Here is a 17022-nt window from a genome sequence, read left to right as displayed (position 1 = left end):
ATGAATTGTTGCATATGAGCAGTTTATTGGGAACATCCATTTCTAAAGAAGGCAGGGTTCGAGTGCGTGTGTCTGTGTGTGTGTTTGTGTTCTAGCGTTCTCCCCCCTCGGTCCCCACCTCCCTGCCCTCTGTCCAATCAGAGCAGAGAACCGGCCATTCGGGCCTCGCGACCGTGGAGCAGCGGCAGCAAAGAGCGGAGCGAGGAGACTGTGGGGGAGGGTCACGTGTGTACACAGTGTAGGGCTCAGCAGCACTCCAGCAGTAGTAAAGTCTGCTACGGACGGCCCCTTTTCAGAACGAGCCTCGTCCGGAAAGTTGATAGATGAAGAGCGAGTGAAGCGAAATGCAGTGAAACGGTGACTTTTGGCAGTTTTTTAAGTCGTCAGGAGCGCGAGGGGAGCCGGAGCGTGCATTTTTAGGATGTGTGTTTATTTAATGAAGCGAGTGAGAAATGCCAGTCGAAATGCTACATCCAAACCTAATGCCTCCGTAGGTTTGTCACCGAGCCAAAGCTATACGTTTCTGGTGAGTTGGTGCTCTCTTTTCTACTGTTTGTATCCACACATGCGATGTGTTTGCGCTGAATTTTCATCTTGCAGTGTTTAGAAAAGTGAACCCCCCCCCCCCCCCCCGGCTTGAGGATTTGCCCATGCGAAGAGTGAGCGGCTCCAGTTGTGCCAACAATAGTCGCAGAAACGGCAGAATAATGGTAAAGCCGTGACAGCTATCCACGCTTTGATCTGCGCAGTCAAGTGTGATGGAGAGAGCCAGTGTCCGCAGTAACAACAACCAGAGCTGCAGATAAGCTGCTCTGTTCCCTTTAACGACGCTTTTTATATTTTGGGAAACGACACCTGAAGATGTTTCTCACGGGATCAGTTTTCTCTAGGGCTGGGATCAGTTTAATCAGAGGCCTCTGAAGTAAAACAAAAAAAAACCAAAACAAACAAAAAAAAACTCCTCTATAAGAAATAAAAAAAAAAAAAAAGTTTAAAGTTGTGGCAGGCTGGTCTTTATTTTTGCCCATTTCATCTTCCACTGAAACCCACAACTAATGGGATTTCACAGTGAGTTTGTTTATTTAACCATATGTAATGTTTACAACTGGTAGGCTGCAAGATGAAGACAGCCTGATTTACTGCATTAGTAAACTGCCAGGCCATCAATAAGTCATTAGTAAGTACTGTTTTTTTTACATACACTCTTGTGATGATAAATCATTCATGAACTATAAGCTCATAACTGCTCAAAGCATAACATTAGATTCTTATTCTTCAAAGGCACATGAATAACTGATTTGTTCAGTTTTCTTTTTATTCTACCAGACATCTTTATTTTGATAGATGTTTTTAGATTCTATTCATGTACTAATGATATTAGTCACGTTCTGGCTTATAAAGATGATGATGCTAACATGCTAGTGATACTTCATATATGACAGCCACCTGGCCATATTATTACACATTAACCAGAGAGCTGAATGTGTGCTATATAAGAGCTGAGATGAGTCTTAACACTGACTGAACTAAATGCTTCTTGAGTTGGGCTTTGCACTTGCTGTTGTTAACTTCATCCATGTGACCATAGGGGACAAGGGTGTGTGTGCTTAATGACAGTAAGCCTGCTTTGTGCTGACCATTGAACTCTGACTTTGTTGATGCCGGTGACAGTTAAACGTGTTGCCGGAAAAGAAGCTGAGGACGTGACTTGTGCTTGACCACAGTCTTGTTCTACAGAACTTGATATGAGGAAATGCTATTTTTTTCCAAAGCAAATGCGTCATTGTTCCACAATCTCTATGCAGCAGTGAGTGAATTAAATCATTGATATTTTAAACTTTTTTTTTCTTTTTTTTTTTTGTTTGTTGTTTTGGTTTTGCTGTCTTTAGTCCGTCGAGATTGTTTGATCTATGTGTAGTAGTTCAACAGTAGCAAGGAATCCATTCAAAAACAAGCTCACAAACAAACTCCAGCACTTTGTCTCAATCCTGTTGGGACGATTTGTGGCAAACATTCTGAATTATATAAAACTTCCCACACAGGAATGGAGTCGCGGCAAAGTATTTTAATAACCTCTAAGAGCTCAGTCATTTTAATTTGCAAAATGTTATGCAGCATTAGCATACACCTGAATCCAGATCCCTCATTAATACTCTCAGATAGTGGGCTGCTTTCCAAGAATAATAGGCAGATGAGAAGATCACTAAAACCAGGAGAGATTTAGAGTCCTCTTTAAATTAATCGTTTCCATATTAATGGCCTCTCCTGCTGTAAAGAGTTTGGTAGTTTTGTAGGCAGTTGCACTGAATTATGATCTTAGTTTATTCTATCCATCAAATGTCACTTTCTCCCACTTGATACTGCGAAAGAGTCGCAGCATGTGTAAATGTGAGTTATTGTTATATTATTTTCTCTCCGTAGTACCTTTCTTCCTGCTGCTCCACTGCACACTGCTGCAGACACGAGCAGCGAATCATGTGACATCACTTTACTTTCTGAGAAGGGCCTGTAAATTCCAGTAAGGATATATGAGGGGTGTGGGCCCACTATGTCACACTACTCCCATCAGCCCGTGAGATCTGGCTTCAAAACACTAAGACGTCAAGCACGTGGGCGTCACTCTTACAAGATCACGGTTGGTGGGGCTGAAGCATGCCGAAGCAGCCCGCCTGCCCCCCTCCCATCCCTTTCCTCCTCCTCCCCCTCCCTCTGGGAATATTTAACTTAACAACTTCTGACGTGAAGTGGTGCAAAAAGTTCAGATGGGGCTTAACCTCATCTACGACTGCAGTGAAAGTCACGGGCAAGAAGAATACAACAGGTTCTTCCTCGTGTTGTTGACAAGAGCTGAGGTTGTACTCACTCACTACAGCAGTTTAGTTGAATGTATGGCACCTTTATGGGAAGCACCTAGCTGGAGGAGGAGAAGCAGCCATCATCTTTCTCCTGGTTTTATCGTCACATATGCTCAATAACAACAAGACTTGTGTAAATTCTGTATAAAAGACACAATAATGGAAGTAGCAATCTGTCTTGTGGTTATAGGTATGTGCATAATTAATGAAGAGTAACAGAACTGGGCAACGCGACCAAAAACAATCCAACAAGAGAAAAATAATGATACCTAATATAGTATCAGTACATTCTCAGTTTATCACCAAATATGTTATAAGTAGCTGCTGGGGCTGCAAATACTGATGATTGTCATTATTGCTAAATTATTATAGATTATAATTTGAGTAACTGACTAATGTAGTTATTACAGCAAATAATTATTATTACTGACAAAATAAAAAAACTAATTTCTGTGCTTAAAAAGAGAGACAGGTACCTCAACTATGTATTTATCAGACAGTAACAACTGAAAATATCTTTGACCCTCACTCAACCCGAACAACCATCTGTTGTCTTGGCAGAATCTGAAATGGATTTTTAAAATGAAATGGTCTCCATTACCTTGAATGAAAACAGAGCCTAGCTCATACTGTACCGTAGTGTGTGTGTGTGGCGCCTCTACAGTAAGTCAGGAGTAGACGTTTTCTTTCACTTCCCCTGTTTTTCCCTCAGCTGAGTGGAAAACTAGAGATTTCATTATCACGGGCTGCTGGCAAAATGTGCAGAGCTGAAGTGCAGTGACTTTCACAACACCAGAGTAGATGCTGCCAGAGTGAATTGATGCAGACAGTGCAAAGCTAACAGTGGTTATTCACTAGCTTAACATGAAGAACCTTGTTTAAAATATTATGAAGCGCTGGCTGTATGTGTTTTCCTGCACAGCAGCGACTTGCAGGATGTACAGACGAGACAAATAATAGTCTAGTGACTGGCATTTTCTTCTCTATTCATGTGCCAAAATGAAATTGTGTGGCTTGTTTGTCCTATTTTAATGAGGGACATCGTGGCGGGGGGGCGGGTTGATATGAAGTGGAAAGGCTTAAAACAAAAGGTCCACATAGTGACATTTCTGTCACTTCCAGTCGGTACATGTAGGAAATCTTAAGGTTTAAGTTTCAATCCAGTATGCATTACAGGTTCTGTGGTATTTTTTTATCTGTGCTTCATCACTGCTTCGTCACTGTCAATATCTTGATTCAGATACTGAGCCAATATTGTCCACAGAGGCACAGGAAACAGGAACCATTACTTCTAACTCATGATTTTGAAATGAGTACATTCAGTCATGGCGAAGCAAGTTTCGGTAGTGCATATCTACTTCTTCAGACTTCTTTGGAAACAAAGCCAGCAGTTTAACAGTAATTAAACACTAGCGAAAAAAAAAAAAAAACTTGACTCCATTTTTTTTAATGCAGAATTATGAGGTGCTATGCAGCTGTCATAATCTGCAGAGAGAGCCAGTGTGGTAATGAAAGGGTGGCAGAAATGTCTCTATACAGCAGGTGCTAATGAATAGGGACAGCCAACCACAATGCAGTGAGCTCTCTTTAATAATCGCCAACTTCCCTAAAGTCATTTTCACTATAAGTGATGAGAGGTTGTTGATGGAGTGAATACAATACACTCAGAAAATAGTATATAATCAATGGGAGAGGACCGTGGCTAATTATGTGCTTTTGTCTTGCTCTGTTTTTGTACATGAGTCACCTAGCCGCTGGTGTTAGAGAGCCATGTTTACAAGAGGGCAGACCAGGGCTCCTGTTCTGGAAATGACAGGGTTTTTTTTTTTTTTTGTCAAGAGTAACATTACACATTCCTCTTCCTGATCCCATTCCAGTCCAGCTCTGAGCTCCAGCCTCCACTATAGTCTCATTGCAGCCAATTGGAGTACTATAGAGGAGGGACTGAGCCCTTGTGTGTGTGTGTGTGTGTGTGTGTGTGTGTGTGTGTGTGTGTGTGTGTGTGTGTGTGTGTGTGTGTGTGTGTGTGTGTGTGTGTGTATGTGTGTATGTGTGTCTGCGGCTTAAGGCCAAAACAGCCTGTCTGTAGTGGAGTTACGTAAGTAAACGGAGAAATGTTTCCCCTTTACTGGCATCATTACTCATCTTCCTGAAAACAAAACTCCCTTCCTTCACTTTGTTCCAGGGTTTTGTTGTCAGGGGAGAGGTTTCCAGAAAACTCTGCAAAGATTAGCACATGCATCTGTCTGTGAAAAATGTTATTTGCTCTTCAGAGAGTCGTTCTTCTTCAAGCACTTTTGAGAATGAAGACAAACACGAGGAAACACAACAGCCAAATTATCACAGAGGAAATGAAATACAGTGAACTTGGGTGACTTATCGCTGCAATCCTGTGATAGCCTTATGATCTTCTTCTTCCTTGACCGAAGCAATTGGTTAAGGAAAATGGATGAATAATTTATTTGAAATGACCTGAGTTAATTATGCAATGGGAGCATTATATAACTGCTGAAAACCTTGCAGCCCCGTCAGGCTTGATACACTAAGGCTCCCTACATGTGCGTGGCCGTTTCCTTTGACCTTGCCCTGAACTCCAGCCCCACCACTCAATCCTCACTGACCCTTCACCAGAGCCTGCTCCACATTTCACTCTTTATAAATCTACCCATCATCACGTGCCCCCCCCCAAAAAAAAAAGTCAGCTTGGCAGTAACCTGAACAGAAGGTGCAAATGCTTTTACTTGAGAGAGCTTTAGAGCTTGAGTTCCTCTTTATCTTGCTGCTCAACCATGTGAAAAGCACAAGGGAAGAAGCTCTGTACAGGCAGCGACGCCCCTGTATGTGACTCTCACTGTTTTCGTATAACACACAACAGGAGATTGTTTGCATGTCAGACACATTCTCACCTGCTGGAAATACTCTGTTTGGTTTAGACGAGGGGTGGCGCCTGGGTAGAGCATGCAAGAGGCAGGAAGTGCCACAAAATGTGCACAGTATTTTGTTTATAGCACGATTTCGGCACTGGCCCTTACCAACAGCAGTTCTCTCCAGTTAGACATTTTCACTGGCGTCTTCGTGTAAATGACCCTTCTTTTTCTTCTTCACCCTTGGATGTTTCTAATATTCCGGTTTCACATGATAGAAGCGTCATCAACAACACATCGACTGGCTTGCTGTGATTTCCGCAGACAGTGACCTGCTCTATTCACATGAGGTCTCAGTCGGACGGTATCCAGACTTCATACCAGGCAGCTGGGAGGATAAAGTATGTTTCATGTCCAATCTAACTGATTCAGGCATCTCTCTGTCTAGATAAGTTCAGGGTTGCAGTGCACGTGTGAGAGCACTGTGTGGCAGAGAGAGGAAGAGAGCTGGAGTCAGAGCTAGACAGAAAGAGCTCCACCAGAACAAGGGCTTCATTTGCTGTGGCCAGTGTGACCTGTGTCGCTCAGAGAGGAGAAATAGTGGGTTTTGAAGCTGAGCTCGCAATTGAAACATATTGTGAGGCGTCCGTATTCAGCCAGTCAGATGCAGTGAAGTGAAATTAACAGTGTTACCGAGGGCATAATAGCTGCGCCATGGCTGATGTGTTTTTGTGTCAAGGCCTTGCTTGGTCCTCTAGCAAACACAGAAACCAAAAACAGAGGGTTGAATTCTGCCATCAGTCACGGTCCAGAAGACAAACACAGACTTAAAATACAAAAATAATACATACAACATATAATGATCACAAAAATTAGAATGAGAATTCTATATTTGTGATATTGCTCAGTTTTCTCTTATTACACATGACCTCAAAGGCTGAATTACAGTGACATATAATATATATGGTACAATGTTCTGAATGTATTTGATTGTTCTGACTTCAGTATTGAAGCACTGACTGAAAAATATCCATTTGATTTTGTCAGCGTCATCCAACCCTAACTGATAACAACACTGACATTTATTTCCGTTGCTGTAACTAACTCCTTTCTCTCCAACTCTCTTCCCGCAGTCGACCTGTTGAGAGCACTTGACCTGCGTCAGAGCACAGCGATGTGGATCTGCATGGTTTACAATGAGACGGACACCAGCGTGGACTTCCGGCTCTGCCAGGACTTTGGCCTCATCCTGTCAGTCTTCTCCCTCATCTACCTCCTGGTGTGCTTCCCACTGGGGCTGTGCTACAATGTGCTGCTGGTGGTTGTCAACCTCTCCAACAAGGTGTCCATGACCATGCCGGATGTCTATTTCGTCAACATGGCCATTGCGGGTCTTGTGCTTAATTTGGTGGCGCCCGTGGAGCTGCTGAGCTCAACCTTCACCCGCTGGCATGCGTGGGACTACAACAATGAGGTGTATATCACCCTGCTCATTCTCTTCAACATCTCTTCTTTGGTCATCATGTACTCCACCACACTGCTCAGTCTGGACTACTACATAGAGCGGGCGTTGCCTCGTACATACATGTCCAGCGTGTATAACACCAAACATGTGTGTGGGTTCATCTGGGGCGGCGCAGTGCTCACCAGTTTCTCTTCGTTGCTCTTTTACGTGTGCAACCACATCTCCACGAAGATGGTGGAGTGCTCCAAAATGCAGAACAAGGAGGCAGCAGACGCCATCATGATGTTCATCGGGTACGTGGTTCCAGCTGTGGCCGTTTTTTACGCCTTTGTGCTTATTTTGCGCATTAGGAAGGAGTCCACACCTCTGGATCAGGACTCCGCTCGCTTGGACCCTTCTATCCACCGGCTCCTGCTAGCCTCAGTCTGTGTGCAGTTTGTACTGTGGACCCCGTACTATATGACCCTGTTGGTGCACACTGTAGCCGGTGCACCAGGGTACGTTAGCAACATGCATTACTTACCTAGCTATTATTCTACCTATTATTTCTTGAGATGCGTGTCCAAACTGCTTGCTTTCTCTAGTAGTTTTGCGATGCCTCTCATGTACAGGCAGATGAACAAAAACTTCTCCAACAAGCTTCAGCGGCTGCTCAGGAGGCTGCACTGCAGAGACCAGTCCTGCCCTCATGAACGCTCAACAGTGCAGCAAGTGGTGACGTGAGATCACCGCCAACCCACTCCCCCACTTCCACTTCATGGCCCAGCCAGCACTTACTCCCGCCCCCCCCCTCCTCTCTTCCCTATAGAGCCAGTATCTGACTGGGCTCCCTCGCTGCTCTGGACTGTGTTAAGAGCGACTTAGCTAACTGTGGAATTTCCTGTCACCTTCCAGGACTTGATCTGATCTATGCTGCTCTGCAGTGAGAGGACAAACCAAGCAAAAACCACTAAGTGCTGTTATTGTTTTGTTTTTGTTTTTTGTCACTGAGTGAAGTTCTCCACCAAGACACTTGGGCCTCTAGTTTCAGGGCGGTAAATTAGCCAATAACACTGACAAAATACCCTGTTAGCAAGGGACTCCCAATCACTATGCCTTTGCACTGGGTGTTGTTTTGTCTTAAGTTTATTTTGGTTCATTCATGACTGCCTAAATTTCACTGTAAAGTCTAAATATGCTAGTAGGTTTGATTTATTTTTTTTTTTTCCCTCCAGCCTGATACACAACCAGTAAGTTATAACATTTAACTAAGTGAAGTTATTTAGTTTCTCAAGAGAAAACTCTATATTCCTGCAGTGATGGATGGTGGCTGGTATTGTGTGTCAACATTGCAAATACAACATTTTGCAACAACACTGTTTACTGCACTAAAGCTAGAGGCCTTGATCACTTGAATGAGAAAACAGTTCTACCTTTCTCTGCTGAGCTGAATTTTACTTTTTACTTTAATGCATTGAGAGTGATTCCTCATTAACAGAGTAAATATTCTTTAAATTTCAAAGGTGAATTACAATAGTAATGGATTTCTCCCAGAAATTGTAGCTTTATCTCAAAAGCTAGGTTTTGATCCACTCACAGGTATAAAGAGGCATAAAGATTATTCTTGTTATGCTCCACAACAAATATTATAAAATGAGTTTATATACATCCACACCACTCTGTAGTCACACAGAACTACACAAAATGCTTCTATAAAGCTTGTATTCAGGGTTCAGACATAACCGGTTTACCTCTTGTGATCTCTGCTGAAATCACATTACCTGTTAACCGTAACAGTTCAAATCAACTCATTAAAAATCAACTCATTAATTTGAGCTGAGAGCCTCAGCCCCAGTATGTGATTTGTTAAGCTGTGTATTGCTGCTGCAAGAATTTGTGCATGCAGAGCCTCACGTAGGGTCAGTGAAGTGCAAACAGGGTCACAGAGATGACCCTGAGGAGGCGACTTGTAGAGTACATTCCCTAAATTGCATGCACACTTGTGAGTGGCTAGTTGGTGGAGGATTTGTCCAGTGGAAATATGTCCCCTGACTGGGTCACTTCAGAGGCGCTTATCAAAAATAACTTTACAAAAAAAGTATGAAAGACTCACCTGCACACAGTGTGTTGTACACGGGAGTAGAGTTTGAACTGTAATGCTGCTCAGACGCATCAAGGTAATCTGCACATTACTGGCAAAGCTGCTTTGCTTTTTATTTGCCGGCCACGTGAACAGACAATTCTAACAGAGATGAACCCCAGTTACAGAATGAACAGTAATCATGTTGTTGTTCTTGCATGAAGTCTGTGCATCACTGCATTAGTGCATTTTTTTTTAATTTGCTCTCTGAATGAAAGGGCCAGTTTATTAATCATCCTGTGAACAGATACACCAGCGAGGTGGGGTATTCACTTGAAGAGAAATGGAAAGTGGGCACACTGTTATATCCCACCCACAGACAGCAATCAATGCTAATCACTTATAATTGTTTTTAATTGACACCTTCAAATGAACAACTGTGCTTTGCTTTGATTGTAAAATGTAAAGGATTAGACAGTGATTTAATGTTTGTCATACATATTGAAGTTATTAATAAGATTATAACGTAATATCACACACACACTGTTTTTTTTTTTCAAACATCTCATGATAATTTATACAACTGTGGTATGAAACAGTGTCCAACAATTTATTTTTTGCTGCATAGCCCCACCCTCGTTATGTGTATCTACAATCAGTCAGTGGGAAGTAATTGTTTATTTTCAACGAGACTGTGTTTACATTGTGTGCTACAGTATGTGCTGCCCCATTTAACAAAAAAAAAAAGGAAAAAAAAACTTGTATGTATCATGACACAGTTAATCATTATTTGAACTCAGTTCAAAGTCCTCATGCTTACTATTCATTTAAGATTGGAAGGCGAACAGTAGCACATGGTCAGATGATAAGTGGTTTGAATCAAAGTTTGTAACGGTCTGATGGAGGAAAATTTAAGCAACAATCCTTAAGGTTGTGTCCATTTTTAATCCAGAGCTGATGCACTATATACTGTCAGAGATTCCAGTTGTGTCCACATTCATTTTTATAAAAAATTCAACTATTATTTAATGAGTAGGTCCAACAATGAGACTTGAATTATAGCAAACAAAATTCACATTTTTCTCATTATGTGCCACTTGAGCAGGTTTCCTTTGGTACTTTTAGACAGATAATATGGATCAGTTTTACCTTCATTTAATGAAAACACATCCAAGAAAAATGTAGTAGATCTATCAATATTAATCTGAATCTGATTTAAACTAAGTGAATGACAATCATGCTGATTTTTAGAGAGTAGCTAATAAAAAGTTATGACCATTTAACTTCCCCATGTTGCTGCAGCGCCACCTTGAGGCAAAACACCATGAAGTTTTGCAAGATTTCTTGAGGCTGATTTGTGCACAGTAGATTCAAGAATGAAAGCAGTCGATGTAAAAACCCAATTCTAATAAGTTTTCTTTAGTCCACACTCCAAATTTCACTGAAATCCATCACATTTTTTTGAAATATCTCGCTAAGTGAGAGATGTGACCTAAGACAAACACCTTGGTTGAGGTAATAATTAGGGATCACCACAAATTGACTGACTGCACGATATTCACGACAGGCAAATAAAGCTTGATCAAAGTGGGCTCCAAATCACACCCAACTGTCTGTCTGGGTTTGGTTTGTTATTCCAGAGGGGCCATAATCTCACATCATCAGCACGAAGAAATTTGAGTGATAATCACAGAGTCCAGTTAAATAGTTGAAACAGGCCGAGTGTAAAAACACCCTGAACGTTCTCGTGTTTCGAATGTATGCAGATGCGATTTAGCTCTTTGAACGGCAGAACCTCAGAAAGTCCAGATGAATCCACTTTACAGATGTGATGCTTTTGTGACTATGTATGCAAGTGTAAATGTATAATACAAAATAATGTGTATATATTGTATGTGAGAGATTTACAGGAAGATACCATACTCTTTCAAAAAAACAAAAAAACAAAGTACAGTATTATTTTCTGAGAGATATATTTAGATTCTATAAGTAATCTACTCAACTGTCAACTGAGTCAAAGACTGATTAAACAATAAACTAACATGGATGTTACCACTCCTTTTTATCTCAATATGTGACAATTCTTCTTTTAAAGTGAAAACACATCGAAACAGCTGCTATGCTATCATGTTAACCAAACAGGACAGGTTCAGTTTTGGTACTTTGTCCCCGAAATTGTCCGTTGAATGGAAAAATACTATTCTCACTTTATTTTCTATGACTTTAAAACGACTGGCTGCTTCACTAAAATTGGTATGTTTTGCTTTTATCTACAACTCGAGTGCACATCAAAACAAAGTACTGTCAGATTGAGCTGCGGCGATAGTGGATGTGAAGGATGCCACAGGCCCCACCCCCCCACCCCCACCCTCACCCAACCCCGTCCCTGGTTGCCACACTGCTAAAGGCAGTTTGTTTGTGGCGAGACCCTTTAACCACACCACTCACACTGGGACGGGGGAAAAAGCAACATTCCGGGCATTCTGGGATTTGTTTTGTCTTCTGTGGCTCTGTGAGTCTGATACTGCTGCCGTTCTCGATGAAAACAATGTTGTGTAGGCTGCATCTGATAATGCTGCACGCAGGGCTGTGCAACTGCCTGCAAGTAGGTGATGTTGCAACAGGAAGCTTGCACGAGTGAGATGAAGGGGTGAGATCACACCGTGAAAATCTGACTTTATAATGAGACGAGTTACAAATAAAGCTCAGGTGCCAAATTGCACCTCACCTGCATAATGCAACAGCTGTTCTGTTTCTTACAGACAGACACTGCGACAATAACAACATATTTCACAATAGTGTACGTATTAACAGCAGCTTCAGAGCCAAAATATAGAGTCAAACATAAGAGGTCTGGCGGGAGGAGGAGGGGGAGGCCTTGAATTATTATGTACTACATCTGGAAATGATATGATAATGGAGTGAATTGAACATGGTTGTCATGGTTGCCGTTTCCCCCTCTACGGACTAGAGTTTCAGGGGGGCTTCGACTTGACTCTGGGAGCTCAAGCAAACAGCACAAAGAACACAAACCATCAGTTAGATCATGCAATTCGAAGTTAGTATAGTTCATCTGTATTTATATGTTGATTCTTATTTTTAAAGGAAGGGAAGGTAATGATGCAAGAAGTCTAGATTTGTTTTAGACTGTAATTAAAAAGGTAACAGATCACATAAGCTGCCAACCATTTTTTTTCCCTACATGTAGTCATGGGGCAGACACTTTTGTGCCATTGAAGAGGACGTACGATGACGTACAATACAAATCTATGTGGATGGAGGAGAGGCCCTCTGGGAGGCGAGCTGCAACACTCAGTTCCACATCCTACTTGACACAAGTACAGTAAGGTTGGGGGTGCATGAAGTAAGGCACAAGTGCATAGTATTCCCATCGCAGACAGATGGACAGAGGTCTATAAGGTGAGTATAAGAGGTAGGCCTTCAAGCTCATCAACCAATAAAGTACTCACTCAAAATATGTTCCAGTGAATTACTGTTTTGTCTTCACTGTTGCTGTGTGTGCTATAATCAACATTTTTTATAATAGCAACTAATCATATGACTGTGACAATGTGAAAAGGGTCACTCATAGTGTTGAACCTGCAGAGAATCAGGGTTTGATATATCTTCAGCTCATTGTTTAGCTGTTTGACTCACAACTTTACTGTTCTGATTCAGTCTCACCACCTCTCCGAGTGTTGTTTCCTGCCAGAGCTATCAGAAGCTCCGAAAGGCATCTAGACACCAAACAGCAAACAGAGGCAGTTAGTGACCAGCTAGTGAACAAAGTGGAGCATTCAGCAGCTAAAGATTTCCCTCTGGATTTGTTAGACACCAAACACAATACGAAAAGCAAGTGAATATTGGACTTAAATTCACCCTGGGGGACAGAAACACAACTCCACATGAACTGGTTTCTGCTGCCCCTAAATGGCCAAAAAAAAGTGAAATTTAAAAGCAACACTTGAAAGCTTATTTGCTCTCTGGTGAAGAGCTAGATGCAGATACCACTGTCATGTCTGCACAGTATGAAGCTTCAGCCAGCAGCTGGGTAGCAAACAGTGCAATGGAAATCTCCAACTGAATAAGTCTCAGTCCAATTTTTCACGAATGGTTTATTGCTTGCATGAATGGGAAGCAGTACATCAGTACAAGCTTCAAAGAATAAATGAGTGAAAAGGAAACTTACATGCTTGCGTGACCTTTGAGTAACTCTCCTCACCTTCCCATCCTCCCCTCTCCTACCTCTAACACTAATTGGGCGACACAATCTTTGACCTTCAGTTAGTGCTTGACTCCTCAGCTGCTCCAGAGAGAAACCAAGCATCTTGAAATAAAACTAATGAATATGTTACATGTTATTTGTTTCAGCCAAACAAAAAAAGCAAACTGTAAAAACAACAATTATGGCCCTGACTATATCTTGGCTGGGAGCAGTTGGAGACTCCAGAGCCAGGCCAGCTGTTCCCCCCTCTTCCCAGTCTTTGTGCTAAGCTAAGCTAACTGACTGATGGCTGTAGCTTTATATTTAACGAACAGACATGAGAGTGGTATCGATTTTATCTAACTGTCTGCCACAAACAAATGAACATTGAGTTATCTCTTTAGATAATTAGTTTAATTCTAACAAAATTGAAGCTGTATGCAGTTCAAACTGAAAGTCTGAAACGGAACTGTGTGTCAAATGAGATGTTTCACATTGTTTTCCTCGGGTAAAATGAAGCCAAAGTGTACCAGGAAAAGCTTTTAACTGAACAAGCATCTGCCGGGGAACAGGCTAACGCTGACATAGCACAGTGTTTAATGTGCTACATTAGTCTTAATGTTGTTTTTCTACTTTAGAGGTTCAGCCAGACCAAAAGTATGAGGGTCAATTTCAGTCGCACATACAGCATCGAACAGCAGACCACCTATGAAGTCAGAACGTTTGGCTTGTGGTTTTAAATGTTTTATCTGGCTGTCAACCAGATTTCGCACACAGCCCCGGACCACCATAGCTTTTTTCTTAATGTGGGTCAAATTGGGCCGTGGAATGTTAAGAGGAGAACAAGACGAGACAGGTTGCAGTTAGTGTTTTAGAAATCTAACTCACACTGTGATCGAGTGTGTCAGGAAGAGGGCGGCGGTGGAATTAAATCCTATATCCTGGAGTCAAGCAACAGGATTAAATAAAATATAACAACACTCAAACAAAAATGATCATATAAAAGATATCAAACCATAGGCTGGGGGTTCACACAGCAAAGAGAACAGGGTGAATGAATCAATGCAAATAAGATATAATGTGATCAAATAGAAAAGACCAGCACGAGCAACAACACATAAACCAGGTTCAAAACATTTGAACTGATTGTTGTTGGCTGTATCTAGAAGATATTCCTTGACACATTTGAGAGCTCCCGCCATAATGAATCCCATAGAACAGAGCAGAGGCTTCTGGAAGGAGCCTTCACCTTTGACCCACCACGTCACTTCAGCTCTGGGGGAGACAAGTGGACCAGGACAGCTGCTTGAAAAACAATCCACCCTTCCTCCCCTGCTAACCCCGCCCTTGCCATTTTTCATTTTCAGAAAGGCGAGCAGAGAAATTAAGATAAATAAAGAAAAAAATAAAAATAAAACACTAACAATAAAATCCAGGCATCAGCTAAATATCAAACGTGGCCCTGGAAGCAGAGGAGCTGGACTGTGCAGGATGTTCCCATCCAGAGGTTGTGGTTGTGGCTGTGGGAGATGTTGGATGGAGCCAGAAGCACATCAGACTGGTAAGTGGAGGCAGATGATGGTGGTGTTGTACCCTCCCTCCCATTAGACCTCCCACTTTCTCTCCCCCAACCACAAGCAACTTCCCATTAATAACACTGGTAAATATTGTCTTGTTCATTAGATGTCACTGGATGGGAAGCACTGTTGTTCTTTCTTTCATGGGAAACCTGGGTAATGTGGGCAATAGAGTTATTATAATCATATGTTATTACAGCTATAGTAGGATTTCATAGTATAACAAACCAAGACCAATGCAAATGCTGGATTCTCCTTGTCATTTACCGTGTAATTCAATTATTTACCCTTCAGCCTCTTTGGAAGTCTTAGAACACAAAATTCAAACAGATGCTTTCACCTTTCACCTGTTCATGTGTTTTTCACTTTCCACAAGCCATCCTCATAACATCACATCAGTCATTTCCCTGGCTCAGCTGCTGCTTGAGCAGCGACGGTCACGGTCTCTTCAACTTGCCAAACATTATTCACTGTTTGTGCCAGTGGGCCATCCAGTGGACGCAAACAGGGAGTGCATCCTCTCGCACACCCATGAGCAAATGAATGTACTGTAGTTGGAAAAGGTCTCGCAGAGGAAGTGACTGAAGCCCAGTGTGTACATTCAAATCATGAAATGACAAAAAAAACAGAGGCCTGTCGAGATGGTAGGACACGATACATCTATTCCTCTCTAAGCCGTAAAACTGACAGAAAAAAGACACAAAACAGAACAACCACTCACTATAAATAATGTCGCTGCAACACATCGCACTATTTCTTCAAGTGGTTTATACCGGCATTTCCCATCGTAGATCATTTCAGCCATTGTTAGCACCTGCAGGGACTTCTCTGTGTGTCACTGTTAGAGGGACATTTTCCAGATGAGGCTCACTGTTTACTTAACCTGATGTTACCTTACTTAGCCAGTCACATGGATGTGCTTTCTAATCTGGAGAAATCCTAGAATCAGTCAATGTCACAGCTCGTCTCTTTTAACATTTTTTGTGTCTTTATAGGGAGGGCTGTGACTTACGCACCAAGTCTGCTCTCTGCTGGGCTTAAAACAGTTCTTTCACATATAGTTTGTTTGACTGTCACATGTGTGTCTAACATCAATTTTACCCTAATTTTGAACAAATATAAGCAATTTTAGCTGCTCCGCTTGAGTGCTGCATTTGAGTCATATGTCATTGATGGGGAAATATGCACATTCTCCTTCTCATCTTCCTCTCCTCTCCAGCACCCCCCTTCTGGACTGATCTCTACATCCCCACTTTCCCCTTATCTGTGTGAAGTCATGCGGACTGAATAACTGAGATTTCAGGTAGCTGGGCAAAAATCGCACAAATCTGGCCTGCCGGACGACCTCTCTGACTTTCTGTTCCTCGCTGTCTTCATCTCAGCTGCTGAGTTGACTTTCTAACACAACTAAAATCCCTCGCTTCTAACCCACAGAGATACTTTTCGTCTGCCCCCTCTCTCGTCAAAAAACCAAAACCTTTGTTTGTGCCAGCAGGGCCACCAGCTGCAGTACTAACCCTGTCTGCTCCTTCAGAGCATCACCGCTGCTCCGCTGCTCTGCTCCTCTGCTGCTCCATTTCCCTGACTGCCAGAATCAGCTTCTCCAAGACACAAGGCTGTGTGTCATCTGCACTCAAATCAGCAAGAGGTGCTGCACTTCTCCGAGATGAACCCAGTGTTTGACCCGTTTGTCAGACGCTGTCTTCTTTTTTTCGTGCTTAAACAATACTGACTCTTCTGACTCTAACCCAAACTATCCTGGTTTCAAGGCAGAGGCCATGATGCTTCATGTCACTGAATCACTCCACACTTAACCGTCTACTCACTCTTTGTATATTGTCTTCACACACATGGTCATTGTCCTTGCTAGTCTGGAGAGCTACACACAGCAGGAGTGTGTGTTTCCCTCTCTACCTGACTAGCCGTGAGACACTGAGAGGCATTAGCAGCAGTTAAAACAGCCACAAACAGGACTGGACAGAGCCAAGCCGCCAGCAC

At 42.3% G+C, this 17022-nt stretch overlaps 1 protein-coding gene across 1 annotated transcript; it reads left to right on the top strand.

Moving 5' to 3' along the window:
* The first annotated feature begins 176 nt into the window (after nt 1–176).
* gpr146 (G protein-coupled receptor 146) lies at nt 177–11295 on the top strand. Its single transcript, XM_056401901.1, has 2 exons — nt 177–526; nt 6853–11295. Exon 2 carries the CDS (start codon nt 6894–6896, stop codon nt 7905–7907), a length of 1014 nt encoding a protein of 337 aa, XP_056257876.1. The 5' UTR covers nt 177–526; nt 6853–6893; the 3' UTR covers nt 7908–11295.
* The last annotated feature ends 5727 nt before the right edge of the window (nt 11296–17022 follow it).

This window comes from Seriola aureovittata, chromosome 17, assembly GCF_021018895.1.
Source record: "Seriola aureovittata isolate HTS-2021-v1 ecotype China chromosome 17, ASM2101889v1, whole genome shotgun sequence".
Lineage (NCBI taxonomy): Eukaryota > Metazoa > Chordata > Actinopteri > Carangiformes > Carangidae > Seriola > Seriola aureovittata.
Note: the sequence above shows the minus strand (reverse complement) of the source record. Positions and strands in the feature narration are given on the sequence as shown.